Genomic DNA, 25,388 nt, shown 5'->3' on the forward strand with positions numbered 1-25,388 from the left:
GTTTAGAAAATTGGGTCTTCTGTATTTTATTTTGTTTATTTTTATTCGGATGTTCTTAATCCCACCTATTACTTTATAAGTAACTCAAGATACTGAAGGTATCTAAGATCTAACTCCTTCCTACTCCTGTTTTCCCCACAAGAACCTTGTGGGAGGTGAATTGGGCTGGGAGAAAGGGACTGGCCCAATGTACCCATGTACATGGCTTTTATGTTTAAGGTAGAACTAGAACTCTCAGTCTCCTGATGATTGGCCCAAAGTACCCAGCTGGCTCGTATGTCTAAGATGGAACTAGAGCTCCCAGTCTCCTGGTGATTGGCCCAAAGTACCTAGCTGGCTCATATGTCTAAGATGGAACTAGAGCTCCCAGTCTCCTGGTGATTGGCCCAAAGTACCCAGCTGGCTCATATGTCTAAGATGGAACTAGAGCTCCCAGTCTCCTGGTGATTGGCCCAAAGTACCCAGCTGGCTCATATGTCTAAGATGGAACTAGAGCTCCCAGTCTCCTGGTGATTGGCCCAAAGTACCTAGCTGGCTCATATGTCTAAGATGGAACTAGAGTTCCCAGTCTCCTGGTGATTGGCCCAAAGTACCCAGCTGGCTCATATGTCTAAGATGGAACTAGAGCTCCCAGTCTCCTGGTGATTGGCCCAAAGTCACCCAGCTGATTTTTATACCTAAGCAGAACTAGAACTCACCGTCTCCTGGTTTCTAGCCTGGAATCTTAACTGCTAGGCCAAACTGTTCCTTATGGATATGGTATATTTTACTTTACTTACTTTACTTTATTTAGATTTCTAGACCGCCCCCTCTCCCGAAAGGGACTTAATGCTGTAGTACCCGCTGTATTTGGGCTGGGACGATGCTGTTGCAGAAGGTACATGGTCCTTATTCAAACTGGAGGGGGGAGGGGGAAATGAAGCAGAAAAACTGTCCAAGACACTGTGAAACTGATTAGATCCGGTTTTCAGGGAAACTGATTGTGAAACTGACAAGAGAATAAGAACCATGGAAAAGAGAGACTGCTAAGTCAGTTTCCAGCAGGAACTGATAGATTTTTTTAAAAAAGTCTGAATCGAAACAAAACAAACCCTCACTAAATCTAATTCAGAGGATAACAGATCTGTGCTCTGAAGGAAAGGAAAGGAAAAAGAGATGAAGGGAGGGGAAGGGAAGGAAGAAGAGATGAAGGGGAGGGAGGGAAAGAAAAGGAAAAAGAGAGGAAGGGAGGGGAAGGGAAGGAAAGGGAAGGAAAAGAAAAAGAGATGAAGGGAGGGGAAGGGAAGGGAAGAAAGAAGAGATGAAGAGAGGGAAAGGAAAGGAAGAAGAGAGGAAGGGAGAGGAAGGGAAGGAAAAGAAGAAGAGATGAAGGGAGGGGAAGGGAAGGGAAGAAAGAAGAGATGAAGCAAAGGGAAGGAAGGAAGGAAAGAAAAAAGGAAGGAAGGGAAAGATTGCAGATAAAGTACTAATACTTTTCTTCTTTTGAATTAAAAACAGCCATTCAAATACTTTCGGCATCTTAATAAATATCCCTGTGATACATGCCTCTCTCCTGAAGCCCCCTTCTCTTAGAGATAGGGTGAATAATTAAGGAAAAAACCAGTGGTGAAATTCAATTTTTTTTTTACTACCGGTTCTGTGGGTGTGGCTTGGTGGGCATGCCAGAGGAAGGATACTGCAAAACCCCCATTCCCTCCCCACACTGGGGCCAGCCAGAGGTGGTATTATCCAGTTCTCCGAACTACTCAAAATTTCTGCTACCGGTTCTCCAGAACCTGTCAGAACCTGCTGAATTTCACCCCTGGGAAAACACTTTTTTTTCCTTATCCTGGCAGTCCAGATAAGTCAAGAGGGATCCACTTGCAATGATGGCCGAGGAAATGAGATATTTTGTGGGGTTGTGTACTGGAGTGTTGCAACACCTGCAGGCTGCAGACGAAGACAAAATGAGACCTTCCCAACACAATGTTAGAAACAACCCCCGAAATAAAACCGACTTCTTTTTTTTAATGAATATCCTGTTAAGAACCGTATTCTGAAAATAACAGCACGGTCCTGGACAGCTGGCAAAATGGGCATTTGGGGAGAGGCCTGGCACAGTCTTCTGCCCTGAGAAAAGTCTTAGCATGTGATTCGCCTCCTCTCAAGGCCACCGAGATTTAAACCTGTGATTCACAGGTTGAAAAACACCTGATCTTCCAGAAAGGCAATAAGTGAACCGAGGTAGTAGATCCCATGTCCGGAAATGGGAGAGGCCACACATCATGGTTCATACATGACCTTGTAATCACAACAATCCCAGTCGATCAGCTCGTTGCTGTGAAACCAAAGACTTATTTCTCTTTGCGCCGTCTCCACCGAGTCGCTGGCATGGACGACGTTCCTGTATGTAAGAAAAAGGGGGCACGAAACATTCAGTTTGATGAGGCCGTAATCTTGTCTGTCCTCCAAAAGCTGAGAAGGATGGGACCATGTCAGAACTTGGATGGGAGATTTGAGATGGGACGCCAAGAATCCTATCTGGACAAATCCATGAGGTTTTCTTGGCAAGGTTTTTCAGAAGCGGTGTGCCATTGTCTCCTTCCTAGGGCTGACAGGGAGGGACTGGCCCAAGGTGACCCAGCTGGCTTTGTGCCTAGTGGGACTAGAAATCACCATCTCCTGGTGATTGGCCCAAAGTCATCCAGCCAGATTTCATGCCTAAGGTGGAGCTAGAACTCAATGTCTCCTGGTGATTGGTCCCAAGTCACTCAGCTGGCTTTTATGCCAAAGGAAGCACTAGAACTCCCCATCTCCTGGTGATTGGCCCAAAGTCACCCAGCCAGCTTTCATGCCAAAGGAAGCACTAGAACTCACAGTCCCCTGGTGATTGACCCAAAGTCACTCAGCCAGCTTTCATGCCTAAGGCAGCACTAGAACTCACCATCTGCTGGTGATTGGCCCAAAGTTATCCAGCCAGCTTTCATGCCCAAGGCAGCACTAGAACTCACCATCTCCTGGTGATTGGCCCAAAGTCACTCAGCCAGCTTTCATGCCTAAGGCAGCACTAGAACTCACCATCTGCTGGTGATTGGCCCAAAGTCACCCAACCAGCTTTCATGCCCAAGGCAGCACTAGAACTCACCATCTGCTGGTGATTGGCCCAAAGTCACCCAGCTGGCTTTCCTCTAAGATGAGACTAGAACTCACAGTTTCCTAGTTTCTAGCTTGGTGCCTTAACCATGATACCAAACGGTCTTTTATCTGAACACAGAAGTCCCCAATTAGATATCCTGAGCTCTTGATCATCAGTTATCTTGTACCTGCTAACGTGGACGCTGAAATCACCCCGGACAGTGCCTGGTTTGGCTTCAGTTGGGTTAGTCTCTCCCACCATGGCCCTGGAAGTCTTGACAACGTTGTAACCTTCCCACACCTACGGGGTAGAGGAGGAAAAAGGGCAAAGCTGTGTAATTTGACAAACATCAGAAAGAGAATTGGATTGAATTTAAGCTGCACTACGTGTGTAATCTATTCTGTTGATGGCTGTAGTTCCTTCCTTAACTTTGTTACAGTCATCCACTCCAATAGACTCTGCGTTCACACCACAGGCAAACCTAGGCTGACAATGGCTGAATTCATACAACATGTGGGTCAAATAATCCACCCGTGATGATCTAGAATCTTGTCATGCTAAGACAAGGGCCCTGTTTCCACTGTACACTGAGCCACAATCTACCCAGTTCCATTTGCCTAGTGACTGAGGACATCTGGTTGTGAAAATGCAACCACTCTTTGGATGTCTTTAATTTAATACAAACACCATGATACTATATCATGGCTTTGGCCTGTAGTTGGCTGGTAATCTAAGCGATCCAGGTCAATAACTATTGTGAAGTCACGTATCACAAATCTCTGTCTTTCTTTTTCATTTTCTCTGTTCTAATTTAGTTTGCATTATTTCTTATTATTATTAACCTTAAAACATATACATACATACATTTTGTGTGTGCAAGGGCTCTGTCTGTCTGTCTAGATCTATCATCTAGTTATCATCTGTCTGTCTCTGACTATCTAGCAATAGCAATAACAATCGCAATAGCACTTAGACTTCTATACCGCTTTGCAGTGCTTTATATCCCCCTATAAGTGGTTTACAGAGTCAGCCTATTTGCCTCCAACAATCTGGCTCCTCATTTTACCCACCTCGGAAGGACGGAAGGCTGAGTCCACCTTGAGCTGATCAGACTGAAACTCCTGGCAGTTGGCAGAATTAGCTTGCAATACTGTGCTATCATAGCTCTTTCTATCTATGATCTATCTATCAATCTATTAGGTATCTGTCTGTCTGTCGATCTATCAATCATCTGTCTGTCTCTGTCTCTTATCTATCTATCTCTATACCTATGGTATCTATCCATCCATCCATCCATCCATCCATCCATCCATCCATCCATCTATCTATCTATCTATCTATCTATCTATCTATCTATCTATCTCTATCATCTCTCTCTCTCTCCCTACCTATCCATCCATCTAATCCATCCATCCATCCATCCATCCATCCATCTATCTATCTCTACCATCTCTCTCTACCATCTATCCATCCATCTCATCCATCCATCCATCTATCTAATCCATCCGTCTCTCTCTCTCTCTCTATCTATCTATCTATCTATCTATCTATCTATCTATCTATCTATCTCTACCATCTCTCTCTCTACCATCTATCCATCCATCCATCCATCCATCCATCCATCCATCCATCCATCAATCTAATCTAATCTAATCTAATCTAATCTAATCTAATCTATCTATCTATCTATCTATCTATCTATCTATCTATCTATCTCCATCCATCCATCTCTATCATCTATCTATCTATCTATCTATCTATCTATCTATCTATCTATCTATCTATCTATCTATCTATCATCTATCATCTAATATATCTAATCTATCTATCTATCTATCTACACATCCATTGCTGTGTTTGTGTTTTGTGTGTATGGGAGAGAGAGATACTCTCTTTACTCCTGAAATGAAAATGAACATTCTAACCCTCCCCAGTAGAGAAAACAACAGGACCAGTATAGAAAATCACTTTACCATGGCAACAACGGGCCCAGAGGTCATGTACTGAAGCAGATCATGGTAAAATGGCTTCCGGCGCAGCTCATGATAATGTTCAGCCAGGGTCCCTTCGGTGGCCTGCAAGGGAAGGAACATCCATAGTGAACCTGAGGCAGGAACTCCAATCACGCTTCCTTTCCTGGAGCAGACCAGCTGCATCCGGTCCAGAAATGGGGACCCTTTTCTTGGTTCAATTCCTCAGGTGCCTCTGAGAAAAACTGACCCGCTTGGTACCATCCAGTTCCCAAGTTAACTGAACCACAGTTGGACACAGAGACAAAGTTGTGTCAGAGTTTGCAGCAGCAATCATGTCCAGAAAGCACACACAGGTAACTGATTCAGCAGGATTCATTAACTTCTATTTATATATAATATAACACGTGAAGTAAAAATACAATACCACAAGCTGATTCTTCCAACGTGGTAGCAAACACAAACAGAAGAGAGAACAGTTTCAGTTTCAGTTCAGTGCAGCAGATTAGTTTAGAGCTCAGCACAGACTCAGAGCTTTAGTACAGAACAGTTGAGCTAAGCCCCGCCCAGGCTCCTTGCTATCTCCTGGTTGTTCACACAGCAAATACTGTTTCAGTTTCCAAACAGCCCTCATTGGCTGGCCATTGATTGGCTCTTCCAAACATGAGCTCTCAACATACACTGACAAGTTGCTTGCCTTGAAAATTGAAACCGTGTTTTGATTACTGAGTTGACTGATGTACAATATCACTTTTCCATCAGGAGTTCAAGGCAACATACAATACAGGTAGTCCTTGATTTACAACTCTTTGTTTAATGACCGTTCAAAGTGACAACGGCACTGAGAAAAGTGACTGATGACCATTTTTCAGACTTATGACTGTTCCAGCATCTCCACAGACATGTGATTAAAATTCAGACACTTGGCAACGGACTGATATTAATGACAGCTGAAGTGTCCCCGGAGGTCATGTGATCAGCATTTGCGACCTTTGGACAAGCAAAGTCAATGGGGAAGCCAGATACACTTACCAGCGGCTATTCTATTCTGCTCTGCTCTCTTCTATCCTTCCTTCTTTCCTTATTCTGCTCTGCTCTGCTCTGCTCTATTCTCTTCTCTTCTCCTTCCTTCTTTCCTTATTCTACTCTGCTCTCTTCTCTTCTTTCTCTTCTCTTCTCCTTCCTTCTTTCCGTATTCTGCTCTGCTCTGCTCTGCTCTATTCTCTTCTCTTCTTTTCTCTTCTCTTCTCTTCTCTTCTATTCTCCTTCCTTCTTTCCGTATTCTGTTCTGCTCTCTTCTCTTCTCTTCTCTTCTCTTCTCTTCTCTTCTATTCTCCTTCCTTCTTTCCATATTCTGCTCTGCTCTCTTCTCTTCTCTTCTCTTCTCTTCTCTTCTCTTCTATTCTATTCTCCTTCCTTCTTTCTGTATTCTGTTCTGCTCTCTTCTCTTCTCTTCTATTCTCTTCTCTTCTATTCTATTCTCCTTCCTTCTTTCCATATTCTGCTCTGCTCTGCTCTGCACTGCTCTGCTCTGCACTTCACTATACTATACTATACTATACTATACTATTCCATTCTCCCCCGATGCTTACCTGGAGCAACTTGAGTCCCACCAGTTTAAATCCCCGTTTCTCGAAACGTTTGATGACGTCTCCCACCAGCCTCCTCTGGACTCCGTCCGGTTTCACTGCGATCAGCGTGCGCTCCTGCAGCTCCGCTACGCCTGCCAAGCAAAAAAAAAAAAAAAAAAAGGGCTGCAAATTGGCACCAAACAGTCTTCCTCCAGACACTGAAACCCAACCTGGGGAGATCATCCTGATTTCTGGGTGATTTAGAGGTGACCAAAAGAAGGGAGGGGTTGTTTTTTGTTTGCAAGGAGTGGATTTGAACTGCGGAACTCCCTGCTATAAGATGGTAACAAAGGTCCTGATTCGGGAAGAAGCTTTGATGAATCGGTGGAAGGTTTCTAGTCATCACAGCCATGGCTTATTATGATTGTTGTTAAATTTAACTGCAGCTCAAAGAGTCGGACACAATTGGTTAGATTCACCTGCTATTCTAAGCCATAACCCATGGTTCACGATGGCTGGGGAAGGGGTTCACACATGTTAAGCCACATCTCAGTCCTGCCTGCAGTTTGCTGGTTCATTCATTCATTGCAGATCAGGAGTCTCCAGAGCAACTTTAAACCTGGCGGACTTCAACTCCCAGAATTCCCCAGCCAGCAAAGGAATTTGCTGGGAGTTGAAGTCCGCCAGGCTTAAAGCTGCCAAGGTTGAAGACCCCTGTTGCAGATAACCTTCGACTTACGACCACAATTGAGACCAGAATTTCTGTGGCTAAGCAAGGTGGTTGTTAAGTGAATCAGACGGTTGTTAAGTGAATGCAACTTCCTTTATTGCCTTTGTGTGTCGGAAGCTGGCTGGGAAGGCCGCAAGCGACGATCACATATTTGTGGGGATTCTGCAACAGTCGTAAGCGCAAGGACTGGTCGGTCGTAAGCCACTTTTTACACTTTCCAATGGTCACTAAACAAACAACTGTAAGTCAAGGACTATCTATAGTTCATCAATTCATCATATTTAGCTGTTTCCAGCCACTGGGGGTTTGGTTCCAGGAATACAGGGCTGAATTAATCTTTGAAGTGATCTGGCACAGCTGTTTTTTTCAGCTCTTGGCAGCCTCATTAATTTAGCAAGCATTTGCTTTTGTAAAAAAAAAAAAAAAAAAAGGAAAGTCAATGTTTATGCCAGTAAACAAGATGCTAGACCTCAGCGTTCTTGGCCAAGGCCAGGCGGCTCTCCCCTGCATGGAAAACGGCAAGCGATTTGGAAGTTGATGAATCCAAAGGTGCTATTTCAAAAGGCAACTGGACTTTGTTTTTCCTTGAAGACGTTTCGGTTCTCACCCAAGAAGCGTCTTCAGTTCTGAAGAACTAAAGAAGCTTCTTGGATGGGAAGCGAAACGTCTTCAAAAAAAAAAAAAAAACTCCAAGAAAGTCCAGTTGCCTTTTGAAAAAGCACCTTTGACCTGGATGACGGAGAAGCTTCATCGATATTTGGAAGTTGAGCTGTTTTGTAACTTTGAGCCCCTGTTCTACGGTAGATTAAAACCAGGATTACTCAACCTTGGCAGCTTTAAGGTACGTGGACTTCAACTCCCAGAATTCCCAGCCAGCACAGCACAGAGTTGAAGCCCATGCATCTTAACCCTGCCAAAATTGAGAAACATTGATTGAAGCAATCCGATTCGGTGCGAATTTCACAGGCTTGCTCATCCCTCCCCTTGTTCCTGCTTTTCAGGATCTCGTATTTCCTCGTCTTCCTAAAGACAAGATCGACTCAGCCTCACAACCCCTGAACTTCAAGGAACTGGGAAACCCCACCTCCTTTGCTTTTGGAGATCTTGGGGATCACATCCAGACGATCCCCGTTTACAGCTCCCTTGAGTCTTTGAGGTCAGCAAAGGTAGGCTGGACAGGCTCCAAAGACACCGCCTTGATTCCTGGCGATTAATTTGTTCTTTGGCAGTTGCTGGCAAAGACGCCTGGCAAGGCGAAAATTGTGTCTCTCTGCAAGCAATGGGGCCACCCAGGCTTTGCAATTCAAACTGTGTGTGTGTGTGTGTGTGTGTGTCCATTCTCTAGGGAGTTACATCTGTTTCTATAGCGACTGTTCCAGATCAGCCCAGGGTAAAACGTCTGGGAAAAAGTGTCCCTTAAAGGGGAACAGAGCAGTAAGAAAGAAAAGTTGGATTTGGTTCACGAGATTGCAGGTGGGATGTTGGGGTGTGCTGTCTAGCAACAGGTGCCCTATGCTAGAATTCCCCAGACCCAATTGGAAAGGTGACCCTCCCCCATGGGCTATTTGATTTGATTTAGAAGCCTACCCGGCTCCCAAATTATTCTGGGTGACTTGCACGATTGAAAAAAGAAAATTTGTATATGCTTTTTTTCCCCCCAGACTCAGAGGTAGGAGATCTTTGAACGCTATACTACTTACATATCATTGACCCAAGACAAAATCAAACTGTCAGAATATTCATGAACTGGAAGAGGACATAGGAACAGGTCAGCCATTGGGGAATGGCTGGAATAGGACATGGTAACAAGGTCAGCCAATGTGTAGGCATGGTGACTGGATCAGCCAATAGGAACTATTTGGTGACTGAGAGCCATGCCAGATGGCTTGGAGCCTGGGCGTGGCTTACCTATGTAGCTCTGAGTCTGTGCAAAAGAACTAATCTAGTCTTCTCTCTGAACTGAAACTGGAAACAAATCTCTCCTTTCTACCACATTGGCAAAATCAGCTATTGGTATTGTACATAGACTCAAGTGTTATTATGTATATAAAGAAGTTAATGCTGAATCAGTTCGTTTGTGCATGCTTCCTGGAAGTGATTTCTGCAACAAACTCTCACGCAAACAAGGATCTTAACAGAACGTGTGAACTAAGCCAGATGTGATTTACATGGCTTCAGGATTGTGTGCTGGGTGAGCCCAAGGGCTAGGAAGTTGTAATCGATGGCCGGTGACTGTACAGTATATTGTACACAACTGGCCAAGTGTCCTTTATTCAGTGAGCTACAGTGAAGCAAAAATACTTCGGTTCATGAAGTCCATCTGTGTTTCATCAGGAGATACTAGGTCCAATTTAGCACTGTTTCTGAGTTGGTTAAACTTAGCTAAACTATTATTTATTCTCCTTCCTTGCCTCCTCTGACAGCTGGCCTAGAAGCATCCTGGTCCTTCTCAATCTGGAAGGACCAACCCCAAAATCCAGTGCTCTGTGGAAATGGAGTGAACCCTTAGAACACATGGCTCAGACGTCTTCCAAATAAGCAAAGTATCTTTTGAAGTTCCTCACCAGGTTTGATCTTATCACAGGTGGAAGCCATAACAAGATTCTCCAATCTCCCCCACATCTACTCAAGCCCTATTGGTTTCAGTTATGTCAAAGCACAATCCTAAACATTCATTCTTTTGCTCTTCTTCCAGGGACCTCAAGGAACCTTCATGAGTGGGAAGATCTTTTCAACCATGAAGAACAGGGATGTCTAACCTTGGCAACTTTAAGACTTGTGGACTTCAACTCCCAGAATTTCCCAGCCAGGAGAAATTTGGGGAGTTGAAGTCCACAAGTCTTAAAGTTGCCAAGGTTGGACATCCCTGATGTAAGATGTTCTCTTGTTGACTTTAAAAGTTCCCATTCGTGAAGCTCTTCTATGGAAAGATGACTAATGGCCGTCGACTTCAGTAATCTTGACATGAAAATTACAAGGGGTCATGAAATCTCAGAGTTAAGCTTAACTTGGAACTTTTTTTCCTCCTGGTTTTACTACTCCAAGATGATCATTTATGAGCATCAATATAAACCAACATCTTAAGAAGCGACGTTTAGTCAACTGCAACCTTTCTCCTAGCTTTATTTCTCTAGGGCTCAGCTAGCAGGACCAAATTGCCTCTTAATGAACAAAGAACCAATAAGCTGTTCCTTGTAGAAAAGATCGTAATTCAGTGGGAGAGGATTGGATTGGGTAAAGAAGATCTCCAATGTTAATGTTCAGCATTGACTTGATCAAAAAGGAATCAGGATGGTTATGCGTGAGAACTTGAGAACAACTGCTAAATTCACATTCATCTTCTTTTATTGACCCTATAATCCCTTTGTGGGATGGAATCTGAGCAAATGAATGTTGTTTCATTCATTTTTATTGGCCGGATGCCTTTCCTGTCGCCAATGTGGAGTTTTATTCAGCAGATATTTTCATTGCGCCCAGAGAGAGAAACATCTGCCTCTACCTAGGATTGAACTCATAGTCTCCTGTTTGTGAGGGGGGAGCTCCACCTCTACGCCACCACACCATTCATTGGACTAGTTCACATTGGCCTAGTCCAATACACTAGTTCTAACTAATGCAAATTCGTTCACACATACACAGCACAAAAGCATAGTTCATTTTATCTAAGCATAGTTGAAACACTAGGTTTCATGCAGCTATAATCTTATCTCCCTAACGATCTACAGACCCCTCACATCCTGGACATAAAATGTTTCAACTTCTACCCTCAAAACGATGTTATAGGGCACTGCACACCAAGACAACTAGACACAAGAACAGGTTTTTCCCGAATGCCATCACTCTGCTAAACAACTAATCCCTACTACACTGTTAAATTATCTACTAAGACTGTATTACTATTTTTCTCTTCCTTCCTAGTACCTACACTATGTTGCCAAAAGTATTCGCTCACCCATCCACATAATCAGACTCAATTGTGAGTGAATACTTTTGGCAATATAGTGTATCTCTTCCCACTTATGACTATAACCATGTTGCTTGTATTTTTAAATTTTATACTGTTTTATTTGCTTCCTAGTATAATTTGATTGCTTATTAGTAATCTATGACTATCACTAAGTGTTGTATCTTATGATTCTTGATGAATGTATTCTATTTTATTTTTCTTTATGTACACTGAGATCATGTACACCAAAGACAAATCCCTTGTGTGTCCACTCACACTTGGCCAATAAAGAATTCTATTCCTATTTCTTATCTATTCTATTCTATTCTTTATTTATTTTGTTCTGTTAAGTTTTGTTATTCTCTTCTCTTCTACATGATGACTTAACTCAAGGAGTGAATTCAGCTATTGTCTGACCATTATATGGCAACCTTTTGTATTTCAGGGGATTATTTCCCTGGTCTCCAGTGTAAAACCTCCTAAATGTTGGCATAAGAAGAGAGGCTACAATAGCATTATTCAAGACGATGGACCATCGCAGCCTAATTCTACAGAACTGACATGGTCCCAGACTGCTGAAAATTACTTGTTGGACTCAAACGGGTTTCTCTTTAAAAGAAGGGCTCTCATTCTTTAGGAAGTTTTGAAATTAAAATGTGAATTCTATCCATTCTCAGGAAAGAGGGAAAAACAGTTGAAGTGGTTGACCAGATGCCCTCTAACAATTTTGAAGTCATCAATACAAAAAACCCCAAGAAGTGAGAACTGATTGCTTAGTCAGTTCCCAAGACTTTGGGGGAAAAAAGCAGTGAAAAGCATAAAGCTTTATGCCCCTCCTTTTCCCAGTGGTATTAACTTCCTGGCAATGGTGTACAAGTCTGGAAAGCAAAAAAAGACAGACGCCGAATATTATTTGAAAAGCAGGGAAGCGTAACCGGAAAGGACGAGGCTGGGAAGAGGAAAAGGCCAAGTTTAATGTCATGTTAGGCTATGTTGAAACGTGCAGCTTAATGGCATCATGTAAACCATAGTTCTCAGCTCAGTGTGTACACTATGTTCTGACCTAGGCTTCCCAAGAGCATGAAGCAAACTCCTTGTCCTGACAAAAATCCCTTTTATTAATTTCCTGTGAATTCTGCTCCTTCACATCCAGCAAAGTCTTTCAAGGGAGGATTTACAGTCACAGACCTTATCTGGCTTGGAGAGCTGACAGGCCGATATCTGCAAAACTGGGCAAGGAGTCTCGGAGAGTCACGAACCAATGAAGCAAACTAATGGTCTCCTGCAAACTCCACTCCCCTTTCGCTCCTCTTTTATTTCCTCTGGGAGGGGCCATTCATCGTCCACCTGTGGCCTTACTCCCAAGTCGACCCCTGTTCTCTAACTGTTCCCTTCGTCTGACAATTATGCGCATGCGCACACTGGGAACAGGCTCCAGCTGTTCTTCTGCCTCACTGATGTCTGATTCTAAAGGCAGCTGATAACTGGCATACGACTCTGGCTCCCTCTCTGCCTCCGACACAGAGCCCTCATCAGAGCCTTCCCCAGATGCCAGGACTGGCCCAGGTTCCTCCCCAACCTCCTCACTGTCCGAGTCTGTCACTAGTTCCGCAGGCCGCTGGCGGTCCACAACACACTAACCCCAGGCAACTTACTCAACAAGCTATGATTAAACAAACCTGGGGGTTTAGGCTCCCGTATTTTGCTTGGGAATCGTACATGGCAAGTTTAAACTAAAATAAATAAATTACGGCATTGCAAAGAGAAAGAACTCAAGACGACCATTAAAGGAGGACATCTTTCATTAGAGTGGTGTTTTTCAAACTTGCATGGACTTCAACTTCCAGAACTCCTCAGCCAAGGTGCATGTGTACTGATGGGGAATTCTGGGAGTTGAAGTCCACACTTCTTAAACTTTGCTGAGGGTGAGAAATAAATGAAGTTGGTGTGATTTGTGCCTCTGATTTCTCCCCCCACCCCCACCCCCGATTATCCTCCTCTGGATTGAAGTCGAAGAGGCTGGTTAGGCTGGCTAAGGCTTGACTATGGAGACCACGAGGAGATCCTAGCTTTGCTAGCTAAGGCAGAGTATTTGGCAAAAGATCCCAGAGGCTGCCTTCACAGCACAACCAGCCAAATCAGCTGTGCCAGCAGAGTTCCCCTTGCTTGGATTGTGGGGTGACCATCCAGGTAGGCTGATGCCACCCTGAAGCTGGTAGCCTTTTCAGATGGCAAAGTACCGTGTCTCTGTCCGTAGGGCTGCCATGGCAGAACCTGGAATCTGAAACGAAGATTCATCAGCGCTTAGGACTGTGGAATACCCAACTTTCACAATCAGTCTTGCGCAACCTGGCCTGTCTCCTGAGATGCCCTTCAACATGGACAAAAGAGCACGTCCGGTCCCCAGAATGCGATCCCAGGATGCAGTCATATCCTGGACATCAATTGTTTCAACTTCTACCCTCAAAATGATGCTATAGGGCACTGCACACCAGAACAACTAGACACAAGGACAGTTTTATTCCCCCCCCCCCCCCCGAATGCCATCACTCTGCTAAAGCTGTAATTCCCACAACACTGTCAAACTATTTACTAAGACTGCATTACTATTATTCTTCTCATCCTTCCTAGTATCTATTTCTTCTCGCTTATGACTAGAACCATGTTGCTTGTATCTTTCAATTTGTATGGTTTTTATTTGTTTCCTAGCATAATTTGATAGCTTATTAGTAACCTTGATTATCACTAAGTGTTGTATGTTATGATTCTTTATGAATGTATTTTATTTTTCTTTATGTACACTGAGAGCTTATGCATCAAAGACAAATTCCTTGTGTGTGCAATCACACTTGGCCAATAAAGAATTCTATTCTATTCTATTCTATTCTATTCTTATTCCTATTCCTATTTATTCCTATTCCTATTTATTCCTAATTCTAATTCTAATTCTATTTTTAATTCTTATTCTTATTCTAATTCTATTCTATACTCAGCAATGTCCAGCCCACCTGCACCAGCTCTGGAACATGGGTGTCCAAACTTGTTGGCTGGGGAATTCTGGGAGTTGAAGTCCCCAAGTCTTAAAAGTTATCAAGTTTGGGGACCTTCGCTCTGTCTGGTGGGTGGGAAGCTCGAAAAGCAAAAAGCCCGGAAAGACCGCGCGAGCCCATCCAAACTGTCCCCTCTCCGCCATCCCCGAAGGAACCTCTGCCAGATGTGCCCGGCCGAAGTTTCCTTCCAAGGTGATACCCCAACCGGGCGCTCCCACCCACCCACCCACCCACCCAAAGATGCCAATCTGCCAATCTGCCTCGGGCGCAGCGCTGTCTCCCGCCTCCTTTGCGCCCAGGGCGCGCAGCCTTTGGAGAAAGAGGCAAGAGCTTGCCTTGCCCTCGCGAGACCCCATCGCGCCCCCCGACCCGGAGATTTCCCCCCTTCACTCACTCACCCGACCCGTACAGCCGCGCTCCGGGAAGGCGAAGGCAGGGCGCTGCGGCCAGCGGCTGGAAGCTCCCCAAGCGCCAATGTCCCCCTGCCAGGCAGCGCTGCAGTACCCCCATGCCTGCCTGCCTGCCTCCCTCCCTCCCTGCTGAGCCGGGCAAGAGCGGGGCCGGCCGGGTTTATAGCCTCAGGGGCCGCTGCTCCGGCTTCTGCAGCAGCCCCCCTTGGCTCCACCCCAGGGCCGGGCGGAAGGCTGGGGGCTTTCCTTAAAGAGACCGACTAGCTGTCCGCCCAGCCCTCCTCCTCTGCCCGAGCGCAGCCGGAGCCAGGCGCGCTCCCGCCGGCTCTTGCGCTCAGCCAGCCCGCGGGGTTTGTAGCTTAACGACTTTTTTCCATGTGAAAAGGGTCTAGGAGAGGTGGATGGTCTTTTTCTCCCCGTCCCCGTTTTGGTATCCAAAAAGAAAATCGCCATTAAAAACAAGGAAAGCAAAAAAAAAGGCTTTTCTCCATCAGGAGAGTTTGATGCCATGGATTAAGCCGAACGGCAGGGGGCCATTAGGGGCCTGCCCCTCCCCCTTTAAAACAAAGGGTGCCCCCAAGAAACAACCCATACAAGTAGCAGTGACACCATGGGGCTGCACAAAGAAAAGAAAAAAGAAAAGAAAAGAAAGAAAACAGAACACCAGATCTCCCAGAATTTTTTTTTCACTAGTCTATACAAAGTGACTAGATCAGGGGTCTCCAACCTTGGCAACTTTTAAGGCTTGTGGACTTCAACTTCCAGAATTCCACTAAACTTCAAGGAGCTCTGGATAAAATAATGCATAGATTTTGTTGTGAAGTCATGTCCAACCCATCGTGACCCCATGGACAATGTTCCGCCAGGCCTTCCTGTCCTCTACCATCCTCTGGAGTCCATTTAAGCTCACGCCGACTGCTTCAGTGACTCCATCCAGCCACTTCATTCTCTGTCGTCCCCTTCTTCTTTTGCCCTCCGTCTTTCCCAGCATGAGACTCTTCTCCAGGGAGTCCTTCCTTCTCATTAGGTGGCCAAAGTCTTTGAGTTTTCTCTTCAGGACCTGGCCTTCTAAAGAGCAGTCAGGGGCCTTCATTCTTTGGCGCTCAGCCTTCCTTATGGTCCAACTTTCACAGCTATCAACTGCCTTACCTTTGTGGGCAAAATTTAAACGATTTACTTCCGAGAGCTAAAACGTTCCACCACGAAGCCTGGAAAACAAACTACTAGACGGTCCTTCCTTTTTATTAGAAGCTCTGATACTTTATTTACCATTCTCATTCACCCCCATGCAAATAATATTTCAGATTGGAATCTGCGTGGGACAAGAAGTTCCATAGGACACCCAAATCTCCTGCCCTTTAAGTCTTCCTAGTCTTTGGGTTAGGAAGTTGGACCATAAGGAAGGCAGAGCGCCAAAGAATGGAGGCCTTTGAACTCTGGTGTTGGAGAAGACTCCTGCGAGTCCCTTGGACTGCAAGGAGATCCAACCGGTCAGTCCTAGAGGAGATCAACCCTGACTGCTCTTTAGAAGGCCAGATCCTGAAGAGGAAACTGAAAGACTTTGGCCACCTAATGAGAAGGAAGAAGGACTCCCTGGAGAAGAGCCTCATGCTGGGAAAGATGGAGGGCAAAGGAAGAAGGGGACGACAGAGAATGAGGTGGCTGAATGGAGTCACCGAAGCAGTTGGCGTGAGATTAAATGGACCCCAGAGCATAGTAGAGAAGGCCTGGAGGAACGTTGTCCATGGGGTCACGATGGGTCGGACACGACTTCGCAACTAACAACTTCTGAATCTCCAAACTAGATGTATCTGTGCTGTATTCAAAGTACAAGTCCTGTCGTATAATTCAGGGCTCTTCAAATTTGGCAACTGCTGCAACGCTGGGGAATTCTGGGAGTTGAAGTCCATAGGTCTTCAAGTTGCCATGTTTGGAGAAGGCTGATCAAAGAGATCTGTGTCACGTAGATTGGAGCAAGCTGTGTTCGTAGGTCCTTAGGAACTTTATAGGTTTAACCCAGCCCTGACACACATTTGCACCATCCGATTAGTGTGTCATTAGTAGTGGGTCCCGATGGGTGGGACACGACTTCACAACTAACAACAACAACAACCACATCTTATGTTGGGGCTCTGTGGGAATCAGCCGTTGGGAGTGACACTTAATTTCACTTACAAACTGTTGTTAAAAGTCTGTTGGAGGGAGAAGTGAGCAATTGGCCAAACCAAGGACTCAGCCCAAGGCAACCACAGTCCCTTGTTGAGATGGGCAGTTATCTAGAAATCAAATCATTCCATGAATCAAACCTTGCATAGGCCGACCAACAATATCTCCAAGAGGAAGAATTCACTGGTCAAAATTTAGAGGCCAATTAGAGGCCTTGAACCACAAGTTGCTTTTTCCCCCCAGGGCATTTCACTTTCTCCAAACCTGCCCACTGAACCCGGCTCCCAAATTGGCCGTGACCCAAAGAGCTCAGGGTCAGAGTTCGTTGCTCTTAGCACAACAGCCCAGAGAAAATATTAGCATTGCCATCAAGGGCAGAGACTTTTTCCTCCCTCCGGCTGTTGATGTCTGCTATGCTTCAATACATAATTCCAGACTGATTTTCTCGGCTTTCTCCAAAATTGCCTTTTCCCCAAACTTCCTACTTTTTATCTTTTTTTCCCTTTCCTTCTTTCCATTATCTTTCCTTTTTCTCTTCATCCTTCCTTCCCTTATCTTTCCTTTCTTTTTTCTTCTTTCCTTCCTTCCCTCCCTACCCCTATCCTTTCCTTTCCATAGATTCTTTGAATTTTTGTTGTTGTTGTTAGTTGCGAAGTCGTGTCCAACCCATCGACACTCCATGGACAATGTTCCTTCCTATCTTCTACCATCCTCTGGAGTCCATTTAAGCTCATGCTGACTGCTTCAGTGACTCCATCCAGCCACCTCCTTCTCTGCCGTCCCCTTCTTCTTCTTTTGCCCTCCATTGTTCCCAGCATGAGGCTCTTCTCCAGGGAGTCCTTCTTCCTTCTGATTAGGTGGCCAAAGTATTTGAGTTTCATATTCAGGATCTGGCCTTCAAAAGAGCTGTCAGGGTTGATCTCCTCTGGGACTGACCGGTTGGATCGCCTTGCAGTCCAAGGGACTCGCAGGAGTCTTCTCCAGCACCAGAGATAAAGGTAAAGGGTCCCCTCGCACATATGTGCTAGTCATTCCTGAATCTAGGGGTCGGTACTCATCTCCGTTTCAAAGCCGAAGAGCCAGCGCTGTCCGAAGACGTCTCCGTGGTCAAGTGGCCGGCATGAATCAACGCCCAAAGGCTCAGGGAACACCGTTACCTTCCCACCAAAGGTGGTCCCTATTTTTCTACTTGCAGTGTTTACGTGCTTTCGAACTGCTAGGTTGGCAGAAGCTGGGACAAGTCACGGGAGCTCACTCCGTTATGCAGCGTTAGGGATTTGAACCGCCGGACTTTCTGATGGACAATCTCAGCGTCTTAGCCACTGAGCCACCGTGTCCCAGTGGTTTGGCAGAAAACTGTCCCTCCCTTCCCATTTCTGGCAAAATGTCACCCGTTGGGAACCGCTGGTTTGCTTAACAATTATGGTATTTAACGACCGCTGTGTGTGCAGAACAACTGCCACAAAAAACATCACAAAATCGAATTGCTCACATAACCAACCTGCTTTACAACCATCACAACGTACAACCGCAATGGGCAGGCTTCATTATGGTCATATGTCAAGGACAAAACATTGAAGCATGTGCAACTCAATCTCACTGCTTCACTTTTTCGGTCCATAACCATCTCAAGCTAGGAGGACATTAGGTTTTTCTCAATATTTGTGTTTTAGGAGAGTCTAACCCCCAAATAGACAGCATACTAAAAAGCAGAGACATCACACTGCCAAAAAAAGTGTGTCTAGTCAAGGCTATGGTTTTCCCAGTTGCAATGGATGGCTGTGTAAGTTGGACCATAAGGAAGGCTGAGCGCCAAAGAATGGAGGCCTTTGAACTCGGGTGTTGGAGAAGACTCCTGCATTGAGTCCCTTGGACTGCAAGGCCATCCAACCGGTCAGTCCTAGAGGAGATCCACCCTGACTGCTCTTTAGAAGGCCAGGTCCTGAAGAGGAAACTCAAAGACTTTGGCCATCTAATGAGAAGGAAAAAGGACTCCCTGGAGAAGAGCCTCATGCTGGGAAAGACGGAGGGCTAAAGAAGAAGGGGACGGCAGAGAATGAGGTGGCTGGATGGAGTCACCGAAGCAGTCAGCGTGAGCTTAAATGGACTCCAGAGGATGGTAGAGGACAGGAAGGTCTGGAGGAAGATTGTCCACGGGGTCACAATGGGTCGGACACAACTTTGCAACTAACAACAACAAACCTCCAAATATCAAAAACACGTCTGCTTTCATCTGGCTCCAGACACTGTCCAAATAAATAGGTGCCCTTGGTCGATCAATCCTGATGAAGAAAATACGCATGGGGGTAAACATTCAACCTGCAACTAACCAGGCTTTTCGCAAGCTGCTGATCCCAACCCCAGGACAGGGACATCATGGCCGGCTTGGGGGCCAAAATCCACCTTACAACGGTGGACTGAGATTCCATGTTTCAGCATCCACATGTCGAAGAATAAAAGCATGGAGACAAAAAAACATCAGGCCAAAGGATTCAAACGTCCGGTCTGCCCAGATCGTCCTATCTGGAAACACAAATCGCCACCGAGAAAATCCAGAGCTCCAGAATTAAAAATAAACCCAGCAGCATGAAGTGTTTTATTTGGTGAGACCTGTCCTATCAAGGCAACCTGGTCTACCCATGGATGGGACGAAGCTTTCGCCTTTCAGCCCCACAATCCAGGAGCCTCCGCAGGCAGTTGCTTTTGCAACAAACTATTTTTGTGTTGAATTGATACGTACCGACAAAGAAATAAAGGGAGATTAGTATAGATCTATTTCAAGCAATTTAACTCTCATCAGATAGCCTTTCTGGGATTTGAACCCGGGTTGCTTACATATTAGGTAGATGTATTAACCTTTAAGCCACTGGTTCTCCTCACTTTGTCAGCTATATCAGGGGAGACCTTAAATGTTTTTTCCGGTGAGACCTGCCTATCAGGGCAACCTGGTCTACCTAAATATGGGACAGAGCATATTGCTTCCGCTTTTGCCTTAGCAATAGCAATCCAGGAGGCAGCCGCTTCCGCGACAAACTATTTTTGTGTTAAATTTTAATTCAATGTTTTATTTCTTTGTCAGTAAATTTAATAGGTAAAGGTTCCCCTTGCACATATGTGCTAGTCGTTCCCAACTCTAGGGGGCGGTGCTCATCTCCGTTTTAAAGCCGAAGAGCCAGCGCTGTCCGAAGACGTTCTCTGTGGTCATGTGGCCGGCATGACTAAACGCCAAAGACGCACGGAACGCTGTTACCTTCCCACCAAAGGTGGTTCCTATTTTTCTACTTGCATTTTTTACGTGCTTTCGAACTGCTAGGTTGGCAGCTGAGACAAGTCACGGGAGCTCACTTCGTTACGCGGCGCTAGGGATTCGAACTGCCGACCTTTCTGATCGACAAGCTCAGCGTCTTAGCCTCTGAGCCACCACGTCCCTTAAATTTAATACCAGCAGCATTAAAAGCCCAGCACTAGTCCCTGGACCGAATTAATTATGGCAGAGGGATTCAGGGATCGAAGCTGAAGTATTTGTGGTTCAGTTTATCCATCTTTTCACTAAATGGCCTTAAGCATCTCACTCAGCGTCCGTTCATCAGTTAGGAGAATCCCAACGGTAGCCTACCTTATTGGGCTATCGTGAAGAAAAGCATCCCTTAAAAAAAATCAGTATAAAATAACGCAGTAGGCAGATAGTCCTTGACTTGCGACTGCAATTATATTTCTGTTGCTAAGTGAGACATTTGTTAAGTGAGCTTTGCCCCCTTTTACGACTTTTCTTGCCAGTTGTGTTAAGGGAATCAGTGCAGTTGTTGAGTTAGTCACACGGTTGTTAAGTGAACCTGGCTTCCCGGAGTTTGGTTGTCAAGGGATCACGTGACACACACACCCCGGGACACTACAACCGTCGTAAATATGAGTCAGTTGCCAAGCGTCTGAATTTTGATCACGTGACCATGGGGAAGCTTCAACGGTTGTCGGCGTGAAAGAGAGTCCCAAGTCATTTTTTTCAATGCCGTTGCAACTTCGAATGGCCACTGAAAGAACTGCTCTAAGCCGAGGACTGCCGGATTCAAAGCTGATTTAGTGATCATCCAGTCCAAGGGCTCACGCAGGGCTAAATCTATTTTCACCCATTGGAAGCAAATATGAGGGGGACCCTCCAGTGAGGGCATCTGGACGTCCTGGGACCTGAGACCTGTGATGGCCGTAGGTGGCACATAAGAGCCTTCTCTGTGGGCACGTGCTCCATCACCAGCTGGTCTGCACAGGTGTCGGAGTGCCAGTAAACGGTTTGAAGACGGCCCGAAAAATGCCCCCCAAACAGGCCGGTTTTGGGCTTTTTCAGGCTGTTTTTTGGGGGGGCATTTTTCAGGCTGTTTTTAGTTGATTTTTTGTCCCAAAACGCCCAGAACATCGCCAACAAACAGGCTGTTTTGGGCCTTTTTCTGGCCATTTTTGGGAGGCTGTTTTCAGGCTGTTTTGGGGGCATTTTGAGGCCATTTTCCAGGTGGTTTTTTTGGGCTGTTTTCAGGCCATTTTTTGACCCAAAACACCCAGAAAATGGCAAAAAACCAGGCTGTTTGGGGGCTGTTTTCAGGCCATTTTGGGGGGGCTGTTTTCAGGCTGTTTTTGAGCCATTTACAGGCTGTTTTTCAGGCTGTTTTCAGGCCGTTTGGGGGGCTGTTTTCGAGCCATTTACAGGCCGTTTGGGGGGCTGTTTTCAGGCAGTTTTTGAGCTGTTTTCAGGCTGTTTGGGGGGCTTTTTCAGGCTGGTTTTTGGGGGCCGTTTTCAGGATGTTTTTGAGCTGTTTTCAGGCCATTCTTTGACCCAAAACACCCAGAAAATGGCAAAAAAACAGGTTGTTTTGGGGCTTGTTCAGGCCGTTTTTGGGGGGCTGTTTTTGAGCCATTTTCAGGCCATTTTTCAGGCTGTTTTCAGGTTGTTTTTCAGGCTGGTTTCAGGCCGTTTTGGGGGCATTTTCAGGGTGTTTTCAGGCCATGGTTTACCCAAAAATGCCCAAAAAACAGGCATGCGCATGCCAACCAGCTGGTCTTTAGGTTTCCGTCACTTTGGCGCACGCAAATGCACGTGGGTTCCGGTTTGGGCACTCAGTGCTGAAAAGGTTTGCCACCGCTTCCTTAGACCCTTCTACGAGACCCTTCTCTTTCCCGCCTGTTTTTAAAACAACGAAGTAAGCCTTTTTTTATTTCCACGAAGCAGTTTTAGTATCACAATGGAATGACAAGGAAAATAAAAACAAAACCCACAGTTTTAAAAGGTAATCATAAAAGAAACAGAATTCAGTCTGTTGGTCTCTCTCTCTCTCTCTCTCTCTCTCGCTTCCTCTTTGAACCGCCAAGGGAAGGGAGGGTTCAAGGCATTGTAAAAACAGGACTGAGGGCAGGCGGGCGGGTATCGGGGAGGGTATCGGTCCTCTCAGCGACGGAGGGAAGGGAGGGCAGCAGGTGGAATGGCATGAAGGTGGGAAGACCCCCTCAAGTAGACTTTGCGGCGTTCCCGCCTCGTGATTGCTGCACAAGAGGAGTCACCGAAAACCTGTAGACTTAAATCAATGCCACAGTATTAAGACACAAAAGACCCAGCCGGGGTGCGGGGAGGGGAGAATGGCTGGTCTCCGGGTTTCCGAGTCCCCCCCGCGGGAGGAAAGAGCTGCCGACTCAGCCGTGAGGTCGAGATGGGAGGAAAATACGGAGGAAGGGTCACGGGCTTCGCTCTCCGTGCCCTGACCTGCACGGGGGTTGAGGTGGTCTGCATCCCCGAAGGGCTCGTCGAGATCGGAGGATCGGAGGAACAGAGGCAGCGGCGACGCCAGGTCCACTCCTTAAACGGGAGAGGGACACGTCGAGTCTGTCGTCGTCGCCCTTGCCGGCTACAACTTCACGGTCCCCGGGGGCAAACTGTCGTTGCAGAGTCTGTAGTAGCGTAGGTCGTTGACCAGCCTGTGGACGTTCTGGGTGAACGAGGGCAGATCCTGGGGAGGGGGAAGAAAACGGCAGGAGGGTTAGAGTGAGAGGAGGGCCTTTGAAGCTCTGGTCAGGCTGAAAAAGGCTGCTTGGAACAGGAGCGTTTCCCTGGTGCTCTGAGCTCGGTTGTTGTGTTGCCGCCGTTAGGTAACATCTCATCAGTGCTAGAAGGGAGTGGGGATAGCACTGATGTCACCTAGCTGGGTAATAAAAGACGTCTGCAAGACAAAACCAAGCTCAGAACCTCTGGAGATTCTCCGTCCTCCAGGCCACGGTTGTCCCAAAGGGGCTTTTTTCAAGAGGCAACTGCACTTTCTGGTTTTTCTTTTGAGCTGAAGAAGCTTCTTGGATGAGAAGGGAAACATCTTCAAAGAAAAAACAAGAAGGTCCAGTTGCCTCTTGAAAAAAGCACCTTTGGGACTATTCTATTCCATTCCATATTTATTCTATTCTATTCTATTCTTCTATTCTATTCTTCTATTCTATTCTTCTATTCTATTCTAATCCATACCATTCCAAATTTATTCTATTCTATTCCATTCCATATTTATTCTATTCTATTCTTCTATTCTATTCTATTCTAATCCATACCATTCCATATTTATTCTATTCTATTCTATTGCATTCCATATTTATTCTATTCTATTCTATTCTTCTATTCTATTCTTCTATTCTATTCTTCTATTCTATTCTAATCCATACCATTCCAAATTTATTCTATTCTATTCCATTCCATATTTATTCTATTCTATTCTTCTATTCTATTCTTCTATTCTATTCTAATCCATACCATTCCATATTTATTCTATTCTATTCCATTCCATATCTATTCTATTCTATTCTTCTATTCTATTCTTCTATTCTATTCTTCTATTCTATTCTAATCCATACCATTCCAAATTTATTCTATTCTATTCTATTCCATTCCATATTTATTCTATTCTATTCCATATTTATTCTATTCTATTCTATTCTATTCTATTCTACATTTACCATACAGCTATAGTCCTCGACTTCCAAACACGATTGAGCTCAAAATTTCTGCTGCTAAGCGGAACGTTTGTCAAGTGTCCCATTTTACGACCTCTCTTGCCATTGTTGTTAAGTGAATCGCTGCAGCTGTTAAGGTCGTGACAGGATTGTGGAGAGAATCTGGCTCCCTCACTGACTTTGCTTATCAGAAGGTCGCAAAGGAGGATCAGGTGTCCGCAGCTCATTGCAACCGTCATAAATACGAATCAGTTGCCAATGTCCGAATTTTGACCGTGTGATCATGGGAACGCTGCAGCCGTCATAAGTATGAAAAGCATTCCTATGAAAAACAGTCATAACTATTCCCCCCCACCCCGAGTGCGGCTGTAATTTCCAACCGTCACTAAACAAACAATGATTACCTGTAAAACCTCATAAAGTTTTTGGTTTTTTTTAAACAAAAGTGAGGACACTTTGACTTTACCAGCCTCCACTGAAAAGCAAACGAGCTTTCTCAATCAATGTTCTTTTTTCTTTTTGCATTATTGGATGAAAAGTCCCCGAGCCAATGTAGAAATACACAAGCAAACAATTCAAAGTCCAAGGTTCTGGGGCACAATTTGTATTTTTTAATGATTCTCGGAAAATAAGCCACCGTCCATTTTCCCAGAATGCCTTCCCAGGAAAAGAAATTGCGTGGAAATAAACCCTGGGAAAAAACTCAGGATGGCTTTGGGCTAGGAAAGCTGGAATGCTACGGAGGGGATTCAAATGTGGTGGCCCTTCCAAGGGAATTCCACAAGTAGTCCTCAACTTAACGCCCAGCACTGTGCGCAAAATTTCTTTGATAAACAAGACAGTTGTTAAAGTGACTTTTGTCCCCTTTTACGACCTTTCTTGCACTGTTGTTAAGTGAATCACTACAGTTGTTAAATTGGTAACACGGTGGTTAAGTGACTAGGGGAGACATGATAGCAGTCTTCCAAGTATCTCAAGGGCTGCCACAAAAAAAGGGAGTCAAGCTATTCTCCAAAGCACCTGAAGGCAGAACCAGTAGTGGAAATTTTGAGTAGTTTGGAGAACCTGCAAATACCACCTCTGGCTGGCCCCTGAGTGGGGAGGGAATGGGGATTTTGCAGTATCCTTCCCGTGGAGTGGGGAGGGAATGGGGATTTTGCAGTATCCTTCCACTGAAGTGGGGAGGGAATGGGGATTTTGCAGTATCCTTCCCCTGGAGTGCAGAGGGAATGGAGATTTTGCAGTATCCTTCCCCTGGAGTGAGGAGGGAATGGGGATTTTACAGTATCCTTCCCCTGGAGTGGGGTGGGAATGGGGATTTTGCAGTATCCTTCCCCTGGAGTGGGGAGGGAATGGGGATTTTGCAGTATCCTTCCCGTGGAGTGGGGAGGGAATGGGGATTTTGCAGTATCCTTCCCCTGGAGTGGGGAGGGAATGGGGATTTTGCAGTATCCTTCCCCT

The 25,388-nt window shown here is 45.5% G+C and overlaps 2 protein-coding genes across 3 annotated transcripts in view; both read right to left on the bottom strand.

Annotated features, from left to right (window-relative positions):
• Nucleotides 1-1,987: 1,987 nt before the first annotated feature.
• NME4 (NME/NM23 nucleoside diphosphate kinase 4) lies at nt 1,988-14,928 on the bottom strand. Its single transcript, XM_081965851.1, has 5 exons — nt 14,781-14,928; nt 6,678-6,808; nt 5,089-5,190; nt 3,303-3,415; nt 1,988-2,383 (listed from the first exon to the last, which is right to left on the bottom strand). Exons 1-5 carry the CDS (start codon nt 14,890-14,892, stop codon nt 2,263-2,265), a joined length of 579 nt encoding a protein of 192 aa, XP_081821977.1. The 5' UTR covers nt 14,893-14,928; the 3' UTR covers nt 1,988-2,262.
• A 7,201-nt stretch (nt 14,929-22,129) lies between these two features.
• Nucleotides 22,130-25,388, bottom strand: part of XPO6 (exportin 6) — a 61,948-nt gene continuing 58,689 nt past the window's right edge. The window contains exon 24 of one of the 2 annotated variants that reach the window (XM_081966077.1): nt 22,130-22,945. In XM_081966077.1, coding sequence (XP_081822203.1) covers nt 22,844-22,945 — 102 coding nt within the window. In that variant the 3' untranslated portion in view covers nt 22,130-22,843. The remainder of the gene's footprint in view (nt 22,946-25,388) is intronic. The other variant, XM_081966078.1, reaches the window with a different exon arrangement.

Source organism: Natrix helvetica, assembly GCF_964273705.1.
Source record: "Natrix helvetica genome assembly, chromosome: 13".
Lineage (NCBI taxonomy): Eukaryota > Metazoa > Chordata > Lepidosauria > Squamata > Natricidae > Natrix > Natrix helvetica.